Source organism: Dermochelys coriacea, chromosome 1 (assembly GCF_009764565.3).
Source record: "Dermochelys coriacea isolate rDerCor1 chromosome 1, rDerCor1.pri.v4, whole genome shotgun sequence".
In the NCBI taxonomy this organism is placed as follows: domain Eukaryota; kingdom Metazoa; phylum Chordata; order Testudines; family Dermochelyidae; genus Dermochelys; species Dermochelys coriacea.
The window spans coordinates 231362182-231389830 of NC_050068.2; the positions used below are offsets into that span (position 1 = coordinate 231362182).

At 38.3% G+C, this 27649-nt stretch overlaps 1 protein-coding gene across 7 annotated transcripts in view; it reads left to right on the plus strand.

Moving 5' to 3' along the window:
• Positions 1-53: 53 nt before the first annotated feature.
• INTS13 (integrator complex subunit 13) overlaps positions 54-27649 on the plus strand; it is a 34237-nt gene continuing 6641 nt past the window's right edge. The window contains exons 1-14 of one of the 7 annotated variants that reach the window (XM_038387345.2): positions 54-403; positions 850-978; positions 3809-4056; positions 7296-7370; positions 10324-10526; positions 11470-11550; positions 13295-13385; positions 16087-16215; positions 17954-18038; positions 22669-22758; positions 23420-23509; positions 25077-25255; positions 26123-26293; positions 26705-26859. In XM_038387345.2, the coding sequence (XP_038243273.1) occupies positions 3832-4056; positions 7296-7370; positions 10324-10526; positions 11470-11550; positions 13295-13385; positions 16087-16215; positions 17954-18038; positions 22669-22758; positions 23420-23509; positions 25077-25255; positions 26123-26293; positions 26705-26859 (1574 nt within the window). In that variant the 5' untranslated portion in view covers positions 54-403; positions 850-978; positions 3809-3831. Of the gene's footprint in view, positions 404-849; positions 979-1013; positions 1832-2146; positions 3761-3791; positions 4057-7295; positions 7371-10323; positions 10527-11469; positions 11551-13294; positions 13386-16086; positions 16216-17953; positions 18039-22668; positions 22759-23419; positions 23510-25076; positions 25256-26122; positions 26294-26704; positions 26860-27649 lie in introns of those variants that run through there. The other 6 variants (XM_038387336.2, XM_038387354.2, XM_038387384.2 and 3 more) reach the window with 6 other exon arrangements.

Consider the following 27649-nt stretch of genomic DNA (forward strand, 5'->3'; position numbering starts at 1 on the left):
GGAAGTCCCGCGAGAGGCTCTACGGACGGTGGGTGTGTAGTGTCCGAGTCTCGCGATACCAGTGCGGTTACGGTAGCCAGGCACGAGCATGGGGGAGTGAGTGGCCCGAGGTGCGGGGCGAATCGCTGTAGCCAAGCCCGGGGCAGCGGCGACAGGCCCCTGGGCTACTGGCTTACGCGGCAGTCTCAGGGTATCGGAGCCTGAGGGCGGAGCGGGGAGTCCGGCTGCTCCCCGCGGGTGCCGGGGCCGGGCTGTGGGGCAGCGGCGGCAGGAGGGGGATGGAGGGCGCCAGGCCGCCGCGCCGTCCTTCCGTCCCGGTGTAAAGCCCAAGTGCGCCTGCGCGCTCCCGGGGTGGGCAGAGGGGGCCCCGGGCGGCGCTCCTCCGGCAGAGGATCAGGCAGAAGTAAGAGGACGCCCCCCCCCCGCCCCCCCACCCCCTGTCTGTCTGTCTGTCTGTCTGTCTGTCTGAGGAGCTGGGACTGCTGGGTTCTGTTCCCGGCTCTGCCACTGGTTGTTCCGGCTCCCTCAACTAATGCCAGGCCCAAGTCTTCTTCGCACGGTGCTGGAGGAGGTTACGGTCTGTCTGTGCTCGTATGTAAACTATTATTGCCATCCTGACAGCTGCGCCTGTTGCTAAGATCATCTACAGAGCTTGCTAGTGTGAATAAGCCTTTAGAGGCTGAAAGAAGAAAATCGCACGTGAAGGTGAAGCATGGTATGACCCTGTCCGCACTAGGCCGAAACACCCGCTTGTTTATTTCCAGGGGAAAACCAAACCCAGCATGCGTGTGTGGTTTGCTTGGTTCCTTTATTTTTTTAACTGCATTGTCATTCAAATTTTGTTTGCAGCAGTGTTATAGTCGTGTTGGTCCCAGGATATGAGAGAAACGCTGGCTGAGGAAATACCTTTTATGGGACTGATTTCTGTTGGTGAGCAAGACAAGCTTCAAACTTCAATTCTGGCAACAAGAGCTCTATGTAAGTTCAAAAGCTTTCATCAACAGAAGTTGATCTGACAAAAGATATTACTTCGACCACCACCCATTCTCAAGTTTTTACGTAAACATATTTGAATGATTTTAATTCTAAAAACATTCTTACTCAATCTGTGAATGAAAATGTTTCCTGTTTTTAAAAGGGAAACAATAAGAACATCAAGGTTCCTAATGGGTATAACAGGAAATCTCTAAAAATTAGAAGGCTTAAGGGAAAGAGGATTGGAAGGAATAACTGGAGTGTGACATGGATAGTGGGTGGGACCAGCTATTGTAAATTGGATAGGGATTTGCAAACTGTTAGGCTGTGTCTACACTGCTACTTTCAGCGCTAAAACTTTTGTTGTTCAGAGGTGTGAAAAAACACTCCCCTGAGTGACAAAAGTTTTAGCGCTGAAAAGCACCAATATAGACGGCACTTGATCTCCCGGCAATAAAGCTACTACCACTTGTTCGGGGTGGTGTTTTTAATCACAGGGGGAGAGCTCTCCCAGCGATAAGTGTGTCTACACTGCCACCAAACATCAGGGGATGAATTTTTCTGACTTAGTATACCTAGAGTTGAAGGAAATGATTTATAAGTGATTCAGTGGACTGAAGTTATAAAAACAGATGGTCTGTAGTTAAAACAATGTTTACATTTTATTTTAAGTAGAAAGATCTGTGCTCATTCTAAAAAATACAGAAAGTGAGTTTCTTTTAGATTTTCAAGATCAAATGTGCTATCAAAAAAACAAATTATAGTGGAAAAACAGAACATTGACAACATTGATGGGTCTGAAAAATGCCATCTTCAATACTGAGCACATCAGAATTAAGCCCATGTTAAAGACTTGGTGAAATGACACGAAGACAAAACTTAAAAATTATTCAAATAGTCTGTGAAAAGGTTCAGAATAGCAGCCGTGTTAGTCTGTATTCGCAAAAAGAAAAGGAGTACTTGTGACACCTTAGAGACTAACAAATTTATTAGAGCATAAGCTTTCGTGAGCTACAGCTCACTTCATCGGATGCATTTGAAGTGAGCTGTAGCTCACGAAAGCTTATGCTCTAATAAATTTGTTAGTCTCTAAGGTGCCACAAGTACTCCTTTTCTTTTTGCAGTCTGTGAAAACTTTTCATTACTTAACTGGCATGACTTACTCCCAGATTCAGAGATCAAAGGTTGAGCCCAGAATATGAAGAAGCATGGTTGGTAGAACATAATCCTGAGTTCCTTCTCTTCTGGCACTTAAAAGTTGAACATCTTGATTTCTGCCTTAAATCTTCGTTTGTGAAGGAGGTGGTGTCACATCCAAATGGTGTGAGAACTGTGGTGGTAGACTCACCGGGGACTGTACAGTTGAATTCAGAGTTTTGTCGGTTTTTAAAAGACCTCTTCTCCTATCTGGTCAGCATCAATCAAGAATACTTTTAACTCATTTGGAATGGTTCGTAATAAGAGGTTCTGAAAAATGTATCTGTATGTAAGGGCAGATACAAAAGCTTGGTAGTCTTAAATAGGTCATAGTCTGTGGACTGAATTCTTTGGTTTACTTACAGAATAGCAACGTTAGACAATTGTGTTCCTTTTAATGTTTGAAATTTGTTTAGAAGCACAGCTGTAATACCGTTTGCATCTACATTCATCCTGCTTACAAGTGGAGTCTTAGCTGTGTTTAGAAACTGTCCAGAAATCCTGATGCTGAGGATGGGGAGACTGCAGTAGGGTTTCTGCTAGCAATGTTTCGTTTAAATAGCTCTCCATGTTGAACAGGGAAATAACATTTTGATACATGTCAATTTTGAAAGGACACAGTTAACTTAATCTCTCACTTCAAATAATGAGTTTAAAATAGTTTCAGGTAATAGGTTTGTGCCCCCAAGTTTCCATGCCAATTTTTAACTTTGCAATCGCATTTTCCTATTCTTTAAAATGTTTTTCTTTCCTCTTGCTGTGCAAAAGATCCATGTGAACAAAAGGGAAATCTCTGTGTGCAGAGCTGGAAGAGAAACTGACAATTCGCAAAACGCTGTCAAATGCACAAACTAACAAACTGTAAAAGAAAAGTTTGTCTTAAGTACCACCAGCCAAGATTACTATAAATGGCTAAAAAAACAAAACACAAAAAGCCATACAGATGAGTGGTTTTTTAAAAGTTGACATAGCTGGCACAAGTTAGTATAACTTCTGGTGTGAAAATCTTGTATTGAGAAAGCGAAATTTGGTTGACTGAATTTGCTTTGCTATGTGTGTTGAGGGCTGTGCCTACAAATATAATGAACTTCTTCAGGTCACTGCAATGAATTATTTTGCTGAAAAATTGCTGCCTGCTCTATAATTTATTTTCAGAAATAATATTTTAAGGTATATTTTTAGATATACAAGCAAAAAAACTTACTGCTTACTAATTTCATTTTTAATCATTATATGAGGATGAACTGCAAAAAAAAGTAGTACCTATTTATTATTTGCTTTTTCTATCACATTCACTTCAGTTTTCTTCTCTTTCTGGGGAAAGTAGTTTCTTCCTGGGCAGGGATTATGTATTACTAGTTTTTAGTTCAGAAGGATTTTCTTTTTAAATACCAAGCATAAGTAAGGCAAACAATCAATGCAAATGGGTATTTATAGTGGAAATATTTGTGCATCTGTAACTAAAATCTTACCAACAGCAGCTCGCTAATAAAGTTAATATTTGTTGTACAAATTTAAATAAAATAACACTAAACATCTTCAAAGGCTCTAAGTTCATATAGTGGTTTTCTCCTGTTGCTTGGTAAGTTTTTTTTTTTTTTTTTTTATTTGTTTTTTTGTTTTTGTCTGATTTCAGGATTTATTCATTTCAGGAGGAAAATGAAAGTTTTCTCTGAGTCCCATAAAACTGTTTTTGTTGTGGATCATTGTCCGTATATGGCAGAATCATGTAGACAACATGTTGAGTTTGACATGTTGGTAAAGAATCGGACCCAAGGAATCATACCTCTGGCACCCATATCAAAATCACTGTGGACCTGTTCGGTGGAATCATCTATGGAATATTGTAGAATAATGTATGATATTTTTCCTTTCAAAAAACTGGTAAGTGCTTCTAAAAGTACTGCTTATTGTAGAGATTGTCTCATTTTAATGGGTGCTCTTTTAAAATTATTTTTGGATGCTGTCGGATTGAAAAGCATGTGTCTTAGATTAAAAACACTGGAAATTTTAAAAATTGAATTTTTCACCATTTAACTGCTGCATTACCCTTTTCACTCAGTTGAACAATGAAAATAGTCAGTTTCATTTTAATTTTTCACTTTCTGGTTATCTGCTCTATCTCATTGCTTTGGTTGTAAACTCTGTGGGTGAGTGTTTAAATCCACACCAACTATAATAATATTAATAATTTATTATTTAAGATACATTTAAACATTAAATCATTTATTTTGATCTCAGGTTTTATGTAATCCAGATTTTGACTCTACACAGACTTGGATATAACTTTTTTGTAAAATTTGATGAAAAATAAGAAAATACTTGGTATTACTAGGAAAATGTCATCTTAGAGGAGAAACTCACTTTCCTCTTTTATTTAGTCATGCACATAATTAGTCACAGATGTCTCTAAGTGAATATGGAGTGGTACTTTATGGGATAACAGAAAAAGCAAGGCAGGGTAATAGAATAATTGCTCTCATTGGCATATCTGACTCTGTTGCTGAAATGACAGTAAAATGTACTGCCCTCTAGGTCTATTGTTTGTATGCAGGATTGATTGGGTATTATAGGAGACAGTTCCCTATGGCTTCATGCTTTAGCCCTGCTTTCTGTAATGCTGGTCTTCCACTTTTGGGGAGAGAGGAAAATGCAGTCTTGCTGAAGGATTGATAATGTGTTATGACCCATTTTTGTTGCTGAAATAAGTTAGTCTTCATTCAGAGTATTTTTAAATAATACAAAGTACATAAAACACAGACTTGGAGCACGCCTTTTTGTTCTCGCAAACTCATTTATTTTGTTTTGGAGTTAAGCTGATACATTTTGGACAAAAGTAAGGAGTACATAGTGGATCACTTAGTCTGTTTTTCTTCTGGCACGCATTTGAGACCTCTCCATTCCCTTTAAGACCAAACAAGTCACTTTTGTGATTTATGGTTCCTTTTTTCACTAACCTGGAAATCCAGAAATTCTAAGGGTGTTCCTTGGTGCATGCTTGGCATCACATCCAGCTGCCATAATCCACTGTGCCCAGCATGACTCTCATTTGTATCTTGATAGTATATTCAACAAATTCTAAGACTTTTTTGTTTTTTTTTAGGTGTTCACACTTTGGCACATAAATGAAAGAGAATCACTGTGTTAATGAAAAAGGAACTGTGAATTGCAATAAAAGATAACTTGAAAACATTATAAATGAAAGATTAACTTTTTTTTTTTTAACATAGCACGGGCAATATATATTTGTAAGACAAATAAATTTAAAGTAAGTTATTGAAATATAAATTCAAAGTGAAAGATTTTACAGAGTGCAATTTTTTATCCTTTTTGCTTTGTAGAGTAAGCGCTGTGCCTCTTAATTAACACTTCACAATTAATTATAAGAGTTAGAATGCCAGATTTGTCATTGGGGCCATTTGTGACCCTTCTAACTGTTGTTGTTATAAGGTTGTTCCACTCCTTTCTGTCCTAAATGTGTTCAATTCTTTTGTGGCTCTCTGCAGTGCAAATTTAATGGAGTGGCAGTTCTGCTATTAAGAGTAAATTGTAATTTCTCTAAGGCCCCAATTGAGCAAAGCATTTAAGCACGTACTTAAGTCCCATGATGGAGATTACTGTGAAGTCAATGGGACTTAAGTACATGCTTAAATGCTTTATGAGTATGAACATTTGCAGTGAAGGCTCATAAAGTTATCTAATCTATCCTAGCTCACTACGGTGTTTACTGCAATGATCTCCTTTGATAGCAGATTCTACTCCACTGATTAAGTGCTGTGTTTAATTAAATAAGAGAAAAAATACATCTGTGCTCAATAACTATTGCTAATGAAAATATAAATGTGATACTACGGGAGTTGCTCCATTTTTTTTTCTCCTGTTAGTTTTGCAATGGTAACTGCAGTGTCAACAGTCAAAACCAGATCCTTGTTTATACTCTGCTAACACAGGATATGAAGTCAGTGTTAATAATGACTTTCTAAGATGATAGTTAAGATTATCTGAACATTTTTTTTTCTTTGTCATCACACCACTTCTAAATGCTTGATCTTTGCTTAAAATAAAAAGGAGATATTATGTTAGTCTGGATTTAGCACAATTCTTATAACCTATGGGCACAAATTAGTTTGATGCAAAAATGAAATGAGGTTTGAGTGACCTATAAAGATAATACTGTGGCACTGTGGCCTTTCCTAGGTAGAGCCCTGCAAATCCAGGGATATGGGCTTCATGTCCACGGACAATTTTTGGCAGCTCGTGGCTTGGATGCAGATGCAAATTTTGTATCTGCACAGGAATCTAGCGATCTCCTCACAGAAATCGGGGTGACGCTGTAACACATGGGATGGGGGCATGGCAGATGCTGTGGTCCCAACAGTAGGTGTGGGGTGGAGGAGGTGGGAATGGAGCTCTGACTGCAGCACACACTCATCCAAATGGAGCAGCTGTCACCAAGCCCTCAGGCTCCCACTCAGCTCTTTGAATCCCACTGCAGGGGGCTGTGATATGTGGCAATAGCCCGCTGAGCATTTTGGTGGTTGTAGTGCCCGGCTTGCTCAGACTTGCTTAAACTACAACTCCATGGGCTCCTGCGCATTGAGCCAAGTGCCATTTTGAAAGCGGTGTTGTTGTACTTTAAACTAGCAAGGAGCAACGACGGGTGCTGTGAGGAGCATAGTTGTTGCCACTGTCTGTCCTGGCCAGGTCTGCATTTGTTAGAGCTGCCATGGCTGCATAGGGATGTCCAAGCCCCCTGCTGGGAGGGCGGCACTGCACACAAGGGCCCAGGATTATAGTGTCTCTGCCTGGAGTGGGGGAAGCAGGTGCAGTGAGGGCAGAGCGGGTGGTGGGGCAGGAGGTCTCTGGGGAGAAGTGGGAAGTGGTTGGAGTTTGCAGGCTTGGCACAACCCCGTGTCACTGGAGCATGGTGACCCATGGAGCTGCTAGTAGAGCCCTGCTAATCTGCGGATTTCTGCTTTTTATCCGCGGACCATTTTTGCAGATTGGCTGTAGATAAAAATTTTGTATCCATGCAAGGCTCTATTTATGGGCATGGGAGAATTATCGTATAAGAAGAAAGAATACATTACTGTGACCTTAAAATTTGCTTTGTAACCTTTTAGGTGAATTTCATTGTAAGCGATTCTGGGGCTCATATCTTAAATTCCTGGACCCAAGAAGACCAAAACTTGCAGGAGGTATGATTAGTATTTGATACCTCTGTTTATTTTGTGAGGCTAGTTTAAATAAATTATAGTGAAAGAATATGCTTTCTTAGTATATTCAGTAGGCAACATTTTATCACGGTATGACATATCAATGTTTTAGTTTTTTGTCTTGTATATTTTTTCTGACAATAATAATTCATTTGTTTGAAGGAGAATTCTGGATTTAGAAAGATTGTATGTTTCTAACAGAATAAGGTTGTGTGTGTGTGTGCAGTTCAGTTACTTTTCATCTTAAGATAATGGTTTAAATAGAGACAACAACTTTTAGCTTGTGTAAATTTTAATTTTATTTGCATAGTCTTACAAATCTAGATGAAACTAGCTCCTCTTTTAAACTCACTTGAATTTTTATTTATTTTATTATTCATCCTTTAAAATCGCAATCATGTAACTATAACAAAGGAAAATAGGCAAAAGCTGTAATATTCTCTTTATTGCAAAACGTTTTCAAAATAATCTTGTAAAGAAATTCACTAAAACACAGTGGGAATACAAAGAAAAAAAAAAAGTAGTAATTTAAAGATAAAATTAAAAGGTACTCCATCACAGGTTTGACTTCTCTGTAGTACCCCCTGCAGGGCCAGGGATGGTTCTGTAAGCACTCCCTGCATTAGTTTATGACGGTGGTTCTCAACCAGGGGTACATATACCCCTGGAGGTACTTAGCGGTCTTCCAGGGGGTACATCAACTCATCCAGATTTTTGCCTAGTTTTACAACAGGGTACATAAAAAGCACTAGCAAAGTCAATACAAACTAAAATTTCATACAGACAATGACTTGTTTATACTGCTTTATATACTGTATATTGAAATGTAAGTACAATATTTATATTCCAATTGATTTATTTTATCATTCTATGGTAAAAATGAGAATGTAAGCAATTTTTCAGTAATAGTGTGCTGTGACATTTTTTGTATTTTTATGTCTGATTTTGTAAGTAAGTAGTTTTTAAGTGACGTGAAATTTGCGGGTACATAAGACAAATCAGATTCCTGCAAGGGGTACAATACTCTGGAAAGGTTGAGAACCACTGGTCTATAAGTTGTGGCCACCTGCTTGGAGTAGGGAGGCTTGTGCCGTAAGCTCAGGGTCAGTCTAAAAAAAGGTTAACAAATTCAAAATTTTTTTATTTTTATTTGTCTGTGTCAAGGCAAGCACTTGAAAGCAAGGCCCTTACCTGGCCATGGGGTTCTGGGAGAGCACCGAGTAGCTCCTCTTTCCCAGTCTCACCTATCTCTGCCCTAAGCAGAAGCAGGCAAGCTGCCTTAACTGGCCTGCTGGCTCCCAATTGGTCAGTGTCTCCCACTGGTCCTTTTAAGCATCTCGAGGAATAAGTCTTGTAGGTAGCCCAGTCTGAGAAGGGGGTTGTTAGGGTGTTGACACCTACAGCTTTGGGGCAGAGAATGCCTAATAGGCGCTATCACAAACTCTGTTTGCATTTTGACTGGAGGTGGTTGGAGATTTTCTGATGGAACAGTTTTTCCCTGGAAAATAATAATTTGATAGATCTGCAGAAACATGTTGATTCTGGCAAAATTCGGTTGTAAACCTGCAAACCAAGCTGGTTTCCTGCAAGCTTATCCCCTCCCTCCTCTGGGAGGATGGGGCTCACAGGGCTTCCTGATTGCAAATCAGCCTGTCTAGTGGGTTGCCCTGGAACCAGGGCTTCTAGGTAGCCTGCTGTGCAGGCTGCCCCAGGGTGGGGGTCCCAGAGCTTCCAGGGAGCCTGGGACCTAGGGGATCATATTTCATTTTGGAATCCCCAAAATGTTTCTCTGGAGAGGAACATTTTGGTGTTTCTAAAGCAAAATAAAACAAACTCCCAGTTCCATGAAAAATTGAGTTTTTCAATTTTTGTCCCAGTTTGGGCCCAAAAATTTTCTCTTTCCCTGCCTGCTCTAACTTTAACATCTGAAGTAAACTATCGAAGGTCTACTTTTACCATCAGAAACAGCAACTGATCATAGTCTTAGTAAGAAAGAACTATCAAGAACATCCTCATCAGGACCTATATCAAAAGCTTAATTTAGATGAGCCTCTTTTTTGGCCAAATTATATTAGTGAAATGTCAGTATGGAGAAGAAATATAATTTTCAGCCCAAAAGAAGTAGTTTTCAGAAAACTAGAAATGTGTAACAAAGGAAGATAATGGAAATGGTTTTGTAACCTTAGGAACATAAGAATAGCCATACTGGGTCTGGCCAGTTATCCATCTAATTCTGATAGTGGCCGGTGCCTGATGCTTCAGAGGGAATGAACAGGACAGGGCAATATCAAGGGATCCATCCCCTGTTTTTCAGTCCCAGCTTCTGGCAGTTGGAGGTGTAGGGATACTTGGAACATGGGGCTGTGTCCCTGACTGTCTTGGCTAATAGCTAGGGTCTTACCAAATTCATTGTCCATTTTTGTAAATGTCATTTTCATAGCATTTTAAAAATCTTGAATTTCATGGTTTTAATATTTAAATCTTAAAGCATGGATATGTATTTAGAGATAGCAAAATATAAACATGTAAAGCCCTTAAGTCAGCGTTTTTCAACCTGGGGATCGTGACCCAAGAGGGGGGCGCAAGGCTATTGTAGAGGGGATCACAGTATTGCCACCCTTACTTTTGCACTGCCCTGAGAGCTGCGTGGCTGGAAAGTGATGGCTGCTGACCGGGTGCCCAGCTCTAAAGCACCCTATCAGGCCACCCTTACTTCTGCGCTGCTGCTGGGAGCGGCGAGTTTAGGGCTAAATATTTAGCTCAGCAAGTTGGTTATGGGTCAAAATCAGTTGAATATTGCTCTATTTTTCTCCCCTGACAATGTTAATTTGTATGTAGAATAAATTGTAATTAATGACTTCTAGTACAGGATCATTTTACTGTAATAGCCAAGATCAACTTCACAACAAAACTTTTTTTTTTTCTTTTTAACCAGTTAATGGCAGCTCTAGCAGCTGTCGGACCACCTAATCCTCGTGCGGACCCAGAATGCTGCAGCATACTGCATGGTTTAGTTGCAGCAGTAGAAACACTCTGCAAAATCACAGAATACCAGCATGAGGCCCGAACCATGCTAATGGAAAATGCAGAACGTGTTGGAAACAGAGGAAGAATAATCTGCATTACGAATGCCAAAAGGTATTTACAGGATTATACAATTGGGGGGGGGAATTAATGGTTTTATAAATAGGCTAGATCCTTTGTCTTTTGATTTTTTTTTTTCTTGATGTAGTTCAGTGTTTTTATTTTGACGTATAATGCCTTTAATAGTTTTTTTGGCTACTGACAACTTCTCTCCTAATGTACTCCACCAGGAAAGGTCAGCTGAGGCATTCAAGATAACAGCTCCCTGTTTTACATAAGTGAGCATTAATGGTAGAGAGTTTCCAGGAGAGAGTTGTTTAAAGAGTTTTGGTGGGCTAAGGAGTATAGTAGTGTAGTTCTCTTGGGATTAATGGTTTATGAAGAGTTAGTAGTTTGATACAAAATTAAAGCTTGTCTCCACACGGAGCTATTCAGAAATCGGAGTGTATTAAGCTAAATTGGAAGAAAGTACTCTTACTCACGAATAAGGGAGGGATGAGGGGTCTGTACATTCCTGAATAGCTATTGTGTTTGAAATTCACAACATATTTTAATCCAAATTAATTTTCAAGTGTAGACAAGTCCCTTGACCTATCCTGTGCCTTCTTGCTCACAGACAGAGCAGTCCACAGACGTATAAAAAGTTGCAGATTGGGACTTAGTGAATAAGATTTGTAATTTTGTTCAATTGTACATGTATCTAGGAAAAAAGATAAAGTTTTGTGTATATTTAATTAAAATTATACTTTGACTTTTTTTAAATATTGCAAAACAAAACTTGTTTATACTTCTGTTGAAGAATTTTTAGACTGACCTTTGCTCTTATTTGTGCTGCATCTACGTGCCAAAACAGTAAGAGCAATATGGTAATGAAACAAATATAGCCACAAGAGTTTTTCAAAATCCTCTTGATCTGTAAAAGTATAAGCCATTTACTAAAGTATTTGGGTTAATTTTTTCTCTTTTTCTAAGGTAATTTTTTTCCCCCTTCTTTTAGTGACAGCCATGTTCGAATGCTTGAAGACTGTGTCCAAGAAACTATTCATGAGCATAACAAGCTTGCAGCTAATTCAGATCAGTGAGTGTTCAGTCCATAAACACAGTTTTTCTTATCCCGCATATGCCAACTTTGATGTGCCTTTTACGAAATACTGATCTATATTGGTGGTGGGCAACTGGCCCACGGGCCGCATGCTGCCCATATGGGTAATCTGATTGCGGGCCGCGAGACATTTTGTTAACGTTGACCGTCCGCAGGCACGGTCCCCCACAGCTCTCAGTGGCCACAGTTCTCTGTTCCTGGCCAGTGGGAGCTGCAGGAAGCAACAGCCAGCATGCCCCTGTGGCCCACCGCTTCCCGCAGCTCCCATTGGCCAGGAACTGAGAACTGTAGCCACTGGGAGCTGTGGGGTCAATGCGACCCACAGTCAGGTTACCCTGATTGACTGCCTGTTGCTCAACACTGATCTATATGATGCTGTTTATTGAGAATTTGTCTTGATGGGCCATTTGAATGCTTAACGGAGAGGGGAAACTAGATGAGGAAGATACTAAAACACCACCCTGTAATCTGAGGTCTTTAGCCATTGTGTTTTCCTGTACCATAGCCCTGTACAAGACTGTGCTGCTTTAGACTGGTATCTCTGAAAGCAATGAGGTATAAATGAGAAGAGTAAAAAAGATAATTTAGCCCAGCTATGGAAAACATCTCTGTAACTAACAATGTATCTGAAGAATACCTGATACTGCTGGTGATTAATGCTTTGAGCAATGCATATTGGTGGCAGCACTGAATTAGTTTTTCATGCCTGATACTTCTAGCCTGCAAAAGCTTCTGTGCTTAGAAATTGCTTTTAGTTTTCAAATAGCTTTTTTTTGCCTGGTATCTCTGTTGAAACTTGAGACACAAAATACTGAAGGGGGTGGGAAAGGACTTATGTTAAATCCCTTTTTCCTATCTTCTGTCTATCTTGTCTATTTAGATTATGAGCTCTGGAGGGCAGGAACTATCTATTACATTGTACATGGGGCCCTATCCTTGGTTGGCTCTAGGCATTTTCACAGTATAAATAAAGGTTAATAATATAATCCACCACATAACATCTAACTTTCATTTCACTGTTTGCATTTTTACAATTTCATAAATGTTAAAATGGTATTATGGGCCCCCAGGAAATAAGGTTTTTATTTGAATGCTATGTAAGGGTGAAAAGGTTTTGTGACTAAAACATTGTGACATTGGAAACAGTGGAGGATTGGAGATACAAGATCTGGGTTCTTTTTCCAGCTGCCAAAGTTTTCTTGTGAAAACTTCATGTAAGTTGCATAATGGCTGTGTGTGGAACTCCAGCAATTGGTAGGTGAGGGTGCTCAGCATCGTTCAGGCTATTAATTTCCATTTTCTCTTCTGTACCTAATGGGAATTAATTGATATTTGCAAAACACTTTTTTATGAACAGATCCTCAGCTGGTCTCGATTGTCATAGGTTTATTGACTTCTGTGGAGCTATGACAGCTTATTTTAGCTGAGGATCTATCTACCCAATTGATAAGGATTAAGTATTATCTAGACATCCCTGACAGATGTTTGTCTAACCAGTTCTTAAAAATCTCCAGTGACGGAGATTTGTGTGCTTATAAAATGCAATAAACAAACACCAAGTCCTGACAAAACTTACTCAGAAGCAGAATTTGTCTCTGGCGCTTCTGACTAGCGCAGTGTTTAGGAAATCAAGTTAATCTTGCATGGGAGAAAGTTGACATGAATTATGTGGCATACAGCTGCATTGCTGACCTACTAAATAGAACATTTGATTTCTAAGCCTCATGCAGATCCAGAAGTGTGAATTGGTCTTAATCCACACCTATCCAGTTGGTGAAGATAGCCTTGTTTCAGATCGCCTTAAAAAAGAGGTAAGGAGCTTAAATTGCTTTAAAGAAATGGTACCACTGTACTGAATGTCACAAACCAACTTAGGGCAGGTCTGTACTTAAAACCCTGCATTGACACAGCAGAACCTCTGTGCTGCTTAAGTGAAGACACTCCTACGCTGACAGGAGAGAGTTCTCCTGTCACTTCCTGAGAGGCGATAGCTATGGTGACGGGAGCACTGTCTCTGCAAGGTTTAAGGTTGGTATAACTGTTGGTCAGGGGTGTGTTTTTCACACCTCTGTGCAACATAGTTATACCAACATAGGTCTTTAGTATAGTCCTGGTCTTAAAATTTAGCAGTAATATTTTAGTTTCCCAGAGACTGGATACTCCTCTGTAAAGGAAGAGGCATATGTGACAGAGAAATGTTGTTGCCATTTTCAGTGTGTGTTTCTGATAACATTTTCCCCTACTTTTGCAATAGGCATGGAGTTATGGTATCTCTTTCTTTTGTCAGTTTGCTTGAGTTGTTTTTGCTAACTGTTGACTTTTCAGTAAAGCCATTCATCTTATAGTTTTTGCAGATTGAGCTCCTTTAGTGACCTCTTGAAAGGAAAACTGTTAGTTTTAATTTGTGGGAAGGAGATAACAGTACAATGAAAAACAAGACCTACATGAGATATTTACTTCTCTGGGACTTTGTCTCCATGGAAGAACACATTGCTGGCCACCAAGGACCTCTACTTCCCCGTACAAATTTCTGTTGCTGCTGAGCTTGATAGCCTGCCAGAGCATGAATATTGTTAAATGTTACATATATATTATTCTGTCCAACCCGTCAGTACTTTGACTAACTGTATTGCACAATATGTTATTTTAAACTTGACAGATAGACTTGTTTGTATCTTTTTAATTAAATGTCAGTGGAAAGAATATCTGCTTCCAAAGGGGTGATATGCAGATATGCTTGTCATGTCTCAGGAGTTGATAAAATCCTATGGTATTTATCCACATACCAATAAAAGAAATTTCCTAAAAGAAGAAATTGTATTTTATAAATAACGTTAACACAGTAAGTTAAAATTATTCTGTATACTGATATTTTCATAGCTTATTTACAAGTGCACGTACTTGGACAATCTGTATATTTATAGTGACTGTAGGTCAAAAACCACACATGCACCAAGTGGTATGTGCCACTGTGCTCTGCTGTTCTTCAGTCCTGCTCTGTTTTAATAATCATAAGGTGTTGGCTGTACCTGGAGATTATTGGAGCTGAACGTAAGTTACCTTGGGCTGTTGTTACAGCAGAATTCGGGGGGAGCTAGTAGTGAACCGGCTTGTAGCCACTCAACTAAATAAACAAAGAAATAAGCAAGGCCCAAAACTATAAAGTGTGAAAATAGGAAGCAATAGTGTTTCCTGACAGAGCCTGCTTGTGGGTGAATATGCCCTCCCCATCCCCTTAGAAGGAGATGATAATAAAAGCAACTATGCAAATTTTGCTTTGGACGAACTGTCTCACCTGTGGACCTAGGCTTTGTGGGTGCCCAGGAATTCCCCATGCTGGAGCAGCTTCTGCCATGAGCCCTCAAGGACAATGCTGGAGGGTCCGAGACTGTCGGTAGCAGAAGGGGTGTAAGCATTGATGCTTGTTTGCTTGCTGGAAAGCATATATTTAGTAACACGTGAAGGCTGGGAAGCTTATTACATCTTGGTATTAACTTTTATATAGTTATAAAATTATACTTATCTACCCGGTTATACTTATGCATCTGGTGTAGTTTCATTGAGTGTATCCGAGCACTTTGGCTCGATGCCAGTAAAGGTTTTTGTTTTTGTTTTTTTTTAAAGAAAGCTTTCTAGTTTGACAGCATCCTTTTAAAATGGCCAGACTAAAGTGAAACTATTGGGTTAACTGAAAGTATGTGTGTGGGGGGAAAATCTGGAGTTAGTTTTTAAACTGTCACTCTGAACATGAAATAAATCCAACTCGATATCTCATTGTAGGAGTAAAAATAAAGATAATACCTTTCTTCCCACAGAAACTTCAAATGCTTTATAAACTTCACAGAGGCCTTGTATAGAGTATTAAATTTTTGTGCAATGGGTGTGAGAAGCAGAGAGTACTCTTACTACTTCACCATATTCTGAGCTTCCTCTCTATAACACAGTCCCCTGACCAAGGAAAATTAGACAGGACTTCCTTGCAGTTCATTATAGCAACTCATGACATTTAGCACTTTACCTCTTCAAAATGTTATACAAGTGTATATGAAACACTCACGAGGTAGATGGATAAAAGACTACTGTCCCCACTTTACAGATTGGGAAATGGAAACAGACTGACCTTGGGCCCTATGACAGATCAGTGACAGAGTTGAGGTTAGGACCAAGGAGTTCTTGGATTCCAGTCTCGTGGATTGAGGCAGCCTCCTGTTGGCAGAAAGGGTCACAGTTTAACAACTCTCTGGTGTTCAGCGTTTTTGACAAAGTTATGATGACCGACTGAACCTAAGTCTTCTATATAACATCACTGCATCCAAGATGACTTTAAACTATGTTTATATCCTTTTCCTTTCTAAGGAACCATACATCACATTTTCTGTTGAACTTGGTGATGCAAGTCGTCTTAAGCTTAAAATGTTGATGGTTTGTATGTTTGTATGGAATCAGAAAACACCGATAAGGTACATTCTATGTCCTTTTTTAATTATTATTATTATTATTTTATTTTTAAAGCTTTCTCCAGTCTTAACCAGTGAAGTGCATAGTGTCCGTGCTGGACGGCATCTGGCTACAAAACTGAACGTTCTAGTACAGCAGCACTTCGATCTGGCTTCAACCACAATAACAAATATCCCTATGAAGGTAAGATTGTATCTATAGCTTTGATAAGTAGCTGCATCACTTACTTTAAATTGTTTTGAAATTTTAATATTTATTTTAATTGAATTTTTACATTGTTTTTCTCTCCATATCATATTTTCTGTTTTTTATTAGCCCACATTCAATGTCTGTGACCAGGTTAGTACATTTTAAGAAGGAAAAAAAGGAAGGATCACAGAACAAAATCCTGTATTGCTATGTCAGCAATTCGATTCGGCAGTACAAGTGTTATTTCAGTCCACTTCATATTATTTTATATAAATATAATCTTGTTTACTTCAAATTACTTTGTCTGTGATTCTTTTGTCTCTTATAATTGTGTTCATTAGATATTCTTGACCTTTGTGCATTTTAGTGGCTTAGTGAGTCTTTTTTCCTCTGTGTCATTTTCATGCCCACCCAACATAAAGGTGTTTGTAACTAATAGTTTCTGACCAAAGGATAATGGTTTTTCCGCTGATGTGGAGCTGTTTAACAAGAGGGGAATGGGGAAATTACTTTTGCATCTAGTAATGGAAGATATTAAATGACTTTTTTTTTCCCCCATAGAAGCTACATACATCCCTACTTCTCATTTATTTTTCTTTTTAATTAATCTTCATTGCCACTGGGATGACAATTAATGTAACTAAAAATTCTAATTGGCTTTTAGTAAGTAGGAGCCCCCCAGCTTCAATTACATTTTACTGCCAGACCAAGAGCACCTGTATTGCAAGAGAGGGAAGTTTATTAGCAAAACTAAAGAATGCACAAAAGGAAAAATAAGTCATTATTACCCAGTGCCCACTTCTTTAAAATGAATAAATGATAGTAGTGTATGGATTGTGTGTGCTAAAATATCAGTTTACTTACTTTAGTTTGTTTTTACAACTTTCAGCTTTAACATGGATCATAGTATTATATATATATAATATATATATAAAAATAAAAACATTTTTTTCTTTTAGTTTCACAAATACCTTATTTGTAACTTACTGCCCTGTGTGCTGCTGGTATGCCTCTTCCTCCTACCTTTGTCTTCTTAGGAATAGAATATGTTGGGTTCCCCGTGTACTATTTACTCAAAATAAATTCCCCAAGATTACTGTTCTGTTTTTGCTAATTTACTGTATATGGTGTTTGCTAATGCAGCTGTTTAAAGATGCTGTGTCCTCCTTTTAACAAACATCCAGTCTTTAACTTTATGCCTGCAGTTTGAACTATTAAATAGCTTCTAGTTCTTAACTGCAGGAACATGATAAACTGCTACTCTAAGTGGTTTCTTTTGTTAGTACGGGGTAAAAAGAAATTCTCAGAAGATTTAAAAAAAAAAGTGACACTGCAAACAGACTCTAGTAGTTAGAATTACTGGGTGCTGGTTAGGAAATTACAAGTTTCCCAGTCTGTTTCTTGTGCTTTATATAGAGAAGAAGAGGAAGGAAAAAAACTAGAATTTATGTCAGTGTTATTTATCTGTTTGTTATGCGTTGTGCACATTTATGGCATTTATATAAATAGGAATATCCTAGAGTTAAAGAAAAAGCAGGCAATTGCATCTTTAAATAGATCAGAAAGCAAACAGTTTCCTCAACGTTGCAACCCCTTATTGTCTGATTCACTTAGAATTTTATTTTCTTCTGAAAGGTAAAATGTAGAATATCATTCTCCATTTATAAAAACAACAAACAATCCTTTTAAAAAAACAAACCAGATTCTTTTTGAATTTCCTTTTTATTTAAAGGAAGAACAACATGCTAACACATCTGCCAATTATGATGTGGAGCTTCTTCATCACAAAGATGCACATGTAGACTTTCTAAAAAGTGGTAAGTGGGGGGGAAAATGTAAAAAGTGAGTGGTGGAATAATCTAAGAATTAAAAATGTCTAATAGAACGCTTTTATAAAAACTGTTTTAAGATCATTCAAAAACTCAGGATTTGGGCTTTAAATTGATGCAAACTTTAAGCTTCTTCAGCAAGGACAAGATTTAACTAATTATAGCAGATTTTTTTTATTTGAAATTTTAAATTTTCTTTACAACAATTTGAGATGTAATGTAAAATGAATTGTTCTTGGAATATTCAATTTAACTGATTAAAAAAAAGACATAACAAAGGAAAGAATAACATGTAAACATCAAACTAGATTAGACATGCATCGTAACATGTGTGTTTGATGGAACCAGAGACATTTCAGTTTGTCACATGGATGTAAGCATACCAGTTCATGAGTTAAGACACCAGATGCTTAAACAAAAGTCCAGGAGATTTTGAGCAAGAGGACCGTGTGACAGGCCAAATGTTCTTTGATGTTGTAGGAAGTATTCTCCATCCAGGTAGCTGCATGTCAGTGTCTAAATAAATATGGCAACCAATTACTTCACTCACAGAGACACAGATTTGTTTCCCAAAATTTGAGACAATCAAATATGCATATGAAAGTATCATCCTCTTTGATGTACATCTGGGTATGCTAGATAAAATTTCCTGTAGAACACTGATAACTGATAAGTGCAGTGTATTAGACTGAACAGTAATTCCTTCCACCTAAAATTGAGAGAAAGCATTTGAGAATTGAACCTTATTCTCCCACAGTTTTTTTTTTCTCTTCCAGTATGATCTTTAGCTTTTGGTTTCATCTCTTATTATCCTCTGATAAAGTTCAACCCAAGTCCAGTACAATTTAGAAATACATTTAGTTTGAACCTCTTTGCCATGTAGAGTACTTGTGGTCTAGAAACAGGGTGTGGCTGTCTGAGCTCTAATTTAATGTACAAATATTGGAAGGCCAAAATTGGATTTAACTTAAACATTTTACCCACTTTGAGCAGATACAAACTTCCACCTTTAAAATATTGAAAGGTATGAAGCAGATACCCCACTCTTTTCATTTAGAACCATCTGACCTGGGGATAAGTGAGTGGGGTGTTTTGATGAGGTGTGTTGGTTTTTTAGAAAGAGATTGAATTACCATGGGTTACTGTGATGGAGAAACTACCTAACTGTCTTTTACAATTATTCTGTCAAAGAATTTAAGTGATGTGTCATTAAAAAATGTTATGCAGTTTTGTCTTTAATTTAAGCAGTGAGGGAAGAGAGAGATGATAAGATGTACAATAATTAAGGTTAAGATTCTGTCACAAGTATTTTTAGTAAAAGTCAGGGACAACTCGTGGGCAATAAACAAAAATTCATGGAAGCCTGCAACCTGTCCCTGACTTTTTTTTACTAAAACCACCCTGGGGCAGGGGGATGGACAAATAAAGCATTGCCAAGGATTTGCAGCTGCTCCAGCCTCAGCGGAGCTTATCCAACCATCGGCCGCTGCTTGGACAGCACTAGAGCCGGCTGCTGCTCAGGCCCAGAAGTTCCAGAAAGTCACAGAATCCGTGACCTCCGTGACAGAATTGTATCCTTAACAATAATGCATTTATACTGGTCTGGACTTGTATTATAAGCCAGGTAGTGTCTTTTCTTGTCTTCCCAACTTAAATGAATAATAACATCGTTTCTTCCTGACACTCCCCCTTTTCATCCACAGTCTATTCAGTAAAATGTGGGGTTTTCCTTTGTTTCTCCACATAAATCTGTGGATTTTTCTGTGTAAATCTATAAATATGGATTGGCCCCCTCCCTTCCCAGCTACTGAGAAAGATGGTAGTGCAGGGTTTTCTATGAGCATACTGTCTTTGAAACCTCCTTGGAATTCCATCTTTTATATCTTCCTGTGGCTGGGAGATGGCAGGTGTCTGAAAAATTTGAAACACCCTCCATAAGTCTTTGGCTTCTCGAAGGATCATTCTCATCTGAGAGCCTTTTTGCAAAGATGAACAAAGATGTACTTCCCTACACTTCCCTCTTCCCAACCAGCAGGAAAGTGAAACTGATCCAGAGTTCTGAATTTATTCAGTGATGGTGCTTGTAAGGGGGCAGAACTTAGCACTGTGGCTCTTCCTGCTGGCCATCCTGGGAATTAGCTCTCGGCCCTTCCATGATCTGCCTTCAGCTAGTGATGTCACGCCTGCTGTCACTACTGTCTCCACTCTTTGGACCCGCATCACTCCCTGGACCGCAGCATCTTCTTCTGGGCACGGTCCTCTGGCTGTGCTCCCACTCTGGTATCTCCCCCTTTCTGGGGTACCGGCAGTCCTTAGTCCCGCCACTTGCCTCAGCGCCCAGCTGCAGTCCAAGGTCCAGCCCCTCACCTCACGGAAAAACTGCAGTCTGGATACTGGCCACTCTCCTGATTGGCAAGTGGGGTTCAAGATGGGGGAACCTAGGCCCGCCCGCTACTCTCGATCCTGACCCAGGGACCTTATAGCCAGCAGCCATCTACTTCCCTCCTGCCATCTGCTGCCTATTTTCCCTGAGCCACTTCCCCCGTAGCCCTAGCACCCTCTCAGTCCTTATTGCAAGGCCCCAGCCCAGCACTGCTCTATCTATGGTGCTTCTTCAGGCAGCCAGTCCTCCTCCCTTGCTTTCCAAGGAGAGACTTCCTTCTGCTCTGCTGAGCAGCTCTTTATATATGGCCCTCACCGGCGCTAATTGGCTGCTTCAGCAAGCCTTCCCCCTATCCATGGGCTGCTTAAACCCTTTCCTGATGCGTGGGTTCTGCGCAGCCTCCCTGGTGCTGCTTTTAACCCCTTCTTCTCCCCGTGTGGGGCAGGCGCCCCACCACGCTGCTAGTACTGTTAAGTTTTAAGTCTGCTGCATTTTGACAAAGCTGTGAGAAGCATCACAGACATTGTCTGTAGAAAAGCAGGACAGCAGTGTTTACTTCCTGGCCAGATTTAGAAAGTTCTTTTTGCAGCCATAAACAGAAGTCTGGATTCTGTAGAAGTCAATTGATCCTCACCTGGGAAAGTTTACTTGGGCAAGTTTATGAAGCAAAGTGGATTTTTCAAGCCCGTCTATGGGAATATAGTGGACAGGAGAGAGCAGCCTAGGCAACATTTCCAATTTTAAAAACATTGACTCTGTTGACCAGGAAGGTGGTAGTTTGAACCAGTTAGACTTTTTTTTTTTTAAGGCGTTGTGGCTGCTGCACAATTGAGATGAAATAGAACTGACTGACATTCTTTAGAAGATCTCTGATTGAAGTATCTAAAATTATTGTATCGGGGGTAGCCATGTTAGTCTGTATCCACAAAAACAACAAGGAGTCTGGTGGCACTTTAAAGACTAACAGATTATCCTTAACGGCAACCTGCAGGGTTGACTTCAGTGTGACTGTGTGGATAAAGACTACTTGTAGAAGCAAAGGACAGATCATGCAAGACCCATTAGTACATGTTTCTGTGATTTCAAAATCAGAAAGGACTGTGTTTATCATTTAGTCTGACCTCCTGCATAACCCAATATATACCCATTGACTCTTGCATCTAGTTCAGCATGAGATATTGGTCTAAAGCGTAATATTTTGAAGTATATTTTGTGAGTAGTAACACCAGCGATTTGAAACTTCATGTAAAACTTATCTTTCCTTAGTGTGTGCAGATTATTGGACATGCAGATTAGCAAAGCACTAATTAGCAAGAATCTACTGCATTGTCGTGGAAGCATTATGATATGTTTATATGTATTATTGCCTTTCTGTAATTAACTGCTTCCTGTCAGACCATCTGTAAATAAGAAGTGTTTTAGCAATGTATCTTAATATACATGGCCAGAACTACATGATGAGAGGTGTTCGCATTGGACAAGAAAGGATAAAGTGATTTGATAACAATACCTACTATTTTTTGCAAAAGGGAAGAAAGCAATACAACTTGTCAAATGTGCTCTTGAGAAACATTTTCAGTTATGATTTTTGGGACGTGCTGTTTAAAATAAAATTTTAATTGTAACTGATCAGTTCAAAACAAAGGTTCTGAAACCTAGGAAGTGCAGAATTTTTGCACAGAAGGCTATTACCCATCCTTTGAGTGTATTAGACTTATTTTTAAAATAAGCTGCTTGGCCTATTACAACTATAAAAGTATTGTAAATATATTTTTGCTTTAAATAATAAAATGAGATTTAGAGGAACACCTTTTCAGGAGCCTCAATGTAGCCGTTATGTTGAACATGCCTACTTGAACACCTATGTATTTTGCATGCATGGTTTCTTACACCCAACTTTGTCTGTACTGCAATAACTTTGCTCACTTAAAAAAAAAAAAAAAGGTTTAAAATTGTAGCTGTTACTTCTGAAAACTTCTGGGTTTGGGGATATTTTTGACCTTATTTTGAATGTTTAGTTTTTTAAAAATCATCATGTTCTCGTTCAAAATCAAATTCAGATTCCAGATAAGACATTTTGTACGTTAAACCCTCTCATTCAAGTAGGAGGGTTTGTGCAGCATCATCATATATTTATATAAGGGTTATAATTGCTAGATTTTTGTATTCTATAATGTAATGAATTGAAGATTGACTAATTTATTATGTTACATTTTCTCTAACTTGATGTTGCAGGTGATAATCATATAGGTGGCAATAGCAGAGAGGGTACATTTAAAGAAACTGTAACATTAAAATGGTGCACACCACGAACAAACAGTGTTGGTAGGTACTGTATTTTCTGTAAATGTTTGAGAAGCATTTTCTGTCGTGCAGTATGTTTCCTCCTCTCCCCGCCCCACCTCCCCGCCCCACCTCCCCGCCAACGGCATCCAAACATTAGAAATATTATTCCCTGGTGATTTACACTACTGTTCCTCTCTTTTTTGTTTCCTTTACCTAGTATCTCTTGCCACAGCTCTACTTTACTGACAGCCAGCAGGCCTCCAAAGAGGCTTCAACATCTACTGCCATGATTTGGCCACTGTATGTGTACAGTCAGTATCTGGTCAGACTGAATGCTCCCGATGCTGGCTAATCACTGACTTATTTATGTAGGAGAGAGGGGGAAAACAGGATTTTTCTCCCTCTACCAAGCAAACTGCTTGTTTGCTGGCGAAAAGTGTTCAGTAATTTTCTAATCAGATAGCGTATTTTCCCCTCCATTACTTTTCTGTGGTTTGCATCACCAGTTTGTAAATGTATTATAATTCTCTAGTGACATTGCTCTGCAGCTTTTTTCCTTCCCTTTCTCTCTCTCAAAGAAATTTCACAAACAAATCATTTCAACTAATTTAGATATTTTGTAAGAGTAGCTTCAGGCCCTGTGTTTAGTGTGTGCTTTACTATCTTTGCAACTAACCCTTTCTACATTTTTATTTTTCAGAATTGCATTATTGCACTGGAGCATACAGAATCTCACCTGTAGATGTAAATAGCCGACCTTCCTCTTGTCTTACAAACTTTCTTCTCAATGGTAAATTGTTTTCTTGGTTAAGCATTTTAAAAATTGTTAATGTTGCAAATCTCTTTTTTTTAAAGTATGTAGGTATATCCACATTGTACAAAATGTTAAAAAGTTAGATATTCACTTTATTCCAGATGTCATATTAACACCTAATCTGTGTAAAGGTCAGTAATACAGAAGCAAGCCAGTCCAACAAATATCTAGATAGATATTAACTGATAACTATATTTGAAGGGAAATGGAATAAAAATTACAATTTGAGTTTAAACCTAAAAAAGGGGAGAAGAGATGGGAAAGAGAGAGGAATCCTGATTTTTTTTTTTCCCCAATATAGATTCTGTGTTTAGTAATACATTTATTTTAATATTATCACTGTTCTTGAATTCCAGTATAGCTGATTAATAATAATATGTTTGATCACAATGCTTAATAGTGTTGAGTGTTCTTTCTGAATAGAAATGTAATATCTAAGGGTTCTTCCATCAGAAAACTGGAAAATAGGTTTTCTTGCTCTTATCAGTTAAGTGGAGATTGTTCTATATTGCAAAGCATTTGCAAGTTTCTCTGAAACATGCTGCAGAGGTTCAGAACAGAATAGGAACTTCTCAATATATTCCTCTTTCCCTCATTGTCTCTCATTCAAGAGACTAAAAATATCTTCCCTTCTATTCACCTCTGCAAATTTGCTAACTTTCATTTTAAATTTAATCCAGTTTTGAGCTAAGGTAGCAATGATATATCCTGCTATCTATCGAGAGAGCGCGAGAGGCTAGGCAGCTGTCAGCAATCAGGAATCGGTGACTACTGTCTTTACCACCCACAGTTGATACAATTAGGTGATCATGTGACCTCCTACATTTATTTTCATGTACTAGGAGGGCATTTTACCTGCTTGAAACTGACATACTAATTAGTATTGAGGTCAACCAAGGATTTGGTTAGTCAGTTTATCATTCAACTGTTACCATAACCTTCACCCTCAAAAGAATATATTTAGTAGAGTTTTCTCGTGCATATTCTTAATTTCAAGAAAATAAGACATATTTGACTTTTGTGAACATGAAATAGTGTCCCTTGAAACAAAGAAATTTAAGATACCCTTGTACTCAAATCATTTTCACAAGATAGTTTTTTAAACTGTATATTTACCATGCTCTTAGTCTTCAATGAGAACAGGTTAGGTGTTTGGGTCACTATTTGGTTAGCATTGTAAACTATTGAAAATAATGAGCTGACCAAATACAGTATAGCACTTCCATTACTTTTACAGACATTTATCTCCATAAGAATTATATTTTCTGAATGATCAAAAGGTAACAAATAAAGTACATAGTTTGAACCCTTTCTATATAATGCAAGAAGAGTGCTATGTTCCATAATAGCCTATTTAAAGGCAGGAATTAAAATTCCATAGGAAACAATTGTAGATCTACTAATTTGAGTTTAGTAAGAGACCTACATTAGCTTAACACCGCTGAGGTTGGGTGGCTGGATGGTTAAATATAAACCTGTAGAATATCTTTAAAAGTAAATTGCTGTACTCAGTAGCTAATCAAACTGATCTCAATTTTAATAGGTCGTTCTGTTTTGTTGGAACAACCACGCAAGTCTGGTTCTAAAGTAATTAGCCACATGCTTAGTAGCCACGGAGGAGAGATTTTCCTGCATGTATTGAGCAGTTCTCGATCAATTCTAGAAGATCCCCCTTCAATTAGTGAAGGATGTGGTGGAAGAGTCACAGACTACAGGATTACAGTAAGATACTATTTTATGTTTTTAGTTTTACTCAACAATTCATCAGAATTCAGGGGTGAGGAATGAAGGTGGGTTGAAACAGACATGTAAGAAATTGTAGGTCACTTATTTAAAACATTTTTTTTTTAAATGGCACACGTGGATCAACTATTTCTTCATTCTGTTATTGATAGTCAGCATTTATTGACACACACGACCACTTTATAGAAACCTTTTGTCTCTATCCCACATCTGTGCTTGCATGCTGTAAGCAATATGAAATTTCTAAAATACTCTCATTGGTTACTCTTTTTAAACACTGTTTATATCAACAAAGGTTTGAAATGGACTGGATCCAGATAGCCCTGCACCCAGCCCAATATAAGAAGGATAATTGTCATAATGAGGGTCTTTGGGAATAGCTGGACTGAACAGATAAAGAGCTGGATCTTATAGACTCAGGTGTGGAGGGGGCACTCTAAAGAAACCCATTTTTACTCTTTTTTTTTTTTTTTTTTTTTAATTTGATATCCTCTGCATTCAGAGCCCATTAGCAAAAAGTGGCCTGTAAACAAACGGAATAAAACTTTAACATATGTAATTCCTTATTATCAATCCAAAGCTGAGCATTTTTTGCCACATCCTACAATTTTTTGAAGTTAAGCTTTCTTGAAGTTAAGATTTGACAAACCTCTTCCTTAAATGCTCTCTATATGAATTCAAAGTAGAATTGCTCATAAGAATATTGAACACAGACCTATAGTTTTTAGGGCTACATTCCTTTTCCTTTCTGCATTATTCATAAGGGAGGCAATGATGTTTGACCCATTCAATGAAAGTTACTTTGTTAGAGAAGTTCCTAATTTTATCTTGTTTGGTTATCATTAGGATTTTGGTGAATTTATGAGGGAAAACAGATTAACTCCTTTTCTAGACCCCAGATATAAGATCGATGGAAGTCTTGAGATTCCTTTGGAACGAGCAAAAGATCAGTTAGAGAAACATACTCGTTACTGGCCTATGATTATTTCGCAAACCACCATCTTCAACATGCAAGCTGTAAGTGACCATGGATTTGTAACTTTCCTTTTCTGTTCTGGAGTAAGTTTTTAAAACTGTACTTGGGGGAAGAGTTAATATCAGTAAAAACTGAATAGCTGATAGCACGTTATAGAAAAATCAACCAAAACAAAATCAGTTAGAATAAGGTTTTGACTTTCACTTTTGATTTAGTACTTTGTGTACATTTTACAATTATAACTCTGTACCCAAATGTCTGCCATTACATGGAATTGAGTTGGATGCAGAGCTGTTGGGTTAAGAGGAAGACTTCATGTAGTAATGCATGCTGGGGACACTTCCGAATGTAGGTTAAAGGATTTTTGTTTTTTAATGTCAACCTCCGATATGCTTCCAAATTCCCCCCCCCAACTAAATGCAGATTTTGTTCTGTTTTGTTTTGTCTTGAAGGTAGTGCCGTTAGCCAGTGTTATTGTGAAAGAAACTCTCACAGATGAGGATGTGCTGAATTGTCAGAAAACAATATACAACTTAGTAGATATGGAGAGGAAAAATGATCCACTGCCAATTTCAACAGTTGGTACCAGGGGAAAGGGTCCAAAAAGGTTTAACATTTATTAATTTTGTTGTACTTTAGCAAAAAATATATCCCATCTGCATACATTCCAGATGAACCTTGTGTTTTAAGTTGGACAATCAAAGGTAATTTAGAGTCCACTAAACTACATACATGGGCAAAATAAATGTTGTATATCTTTTGGCCGCATAATTTAGAGCTGTAGTGCTATTCCCCTGGTTTCATGTTAAAGAAAAAACTCAGTTGTAACTGGAAATAACAGATTCAATCACATCTTATATTTAAGACACTTTTTAGAGGGGAAAAAAAAATCACACAGAAAACACCATCTTGAGCCTCACGTTAGAACAGAGGAAATGGAGGCACCACTGGACACATGGAAACCAGACCCTTCCAAAGCTATTGTATATTTAAAATATTTTTAATATTTTATTATCTTAAAAGTAGTCATACTATTGTTGAAACATTTGATATAAAAGATGAAACTTCCCTTACAACAAATTTAGAAGTCCGTGATATCCCATCCATTGGAATAATGATCTGCATTTCTTGTACATCAATCTAATCCTAGGCAGGATGGTTGCCTGAGTATGGGGGGAAAAAGGTCAGCTACAAAAGCTACTTGAACTATTCAGTTCTGTAGTGATATGTTATGATGATTCTCTATTATTTTGTCTTTAATTTTTGTCTAAGAGAAAAACATTAAAATTAATTTGAATCTGGCAATGAACAGAAGGATTTCTACCTGTCTCAGCATTGAAAAAGAGGGTTTCTTCTTGCCTCTTGAGTTTGTTGGTTCAAGTGACTTTAATAGGTTT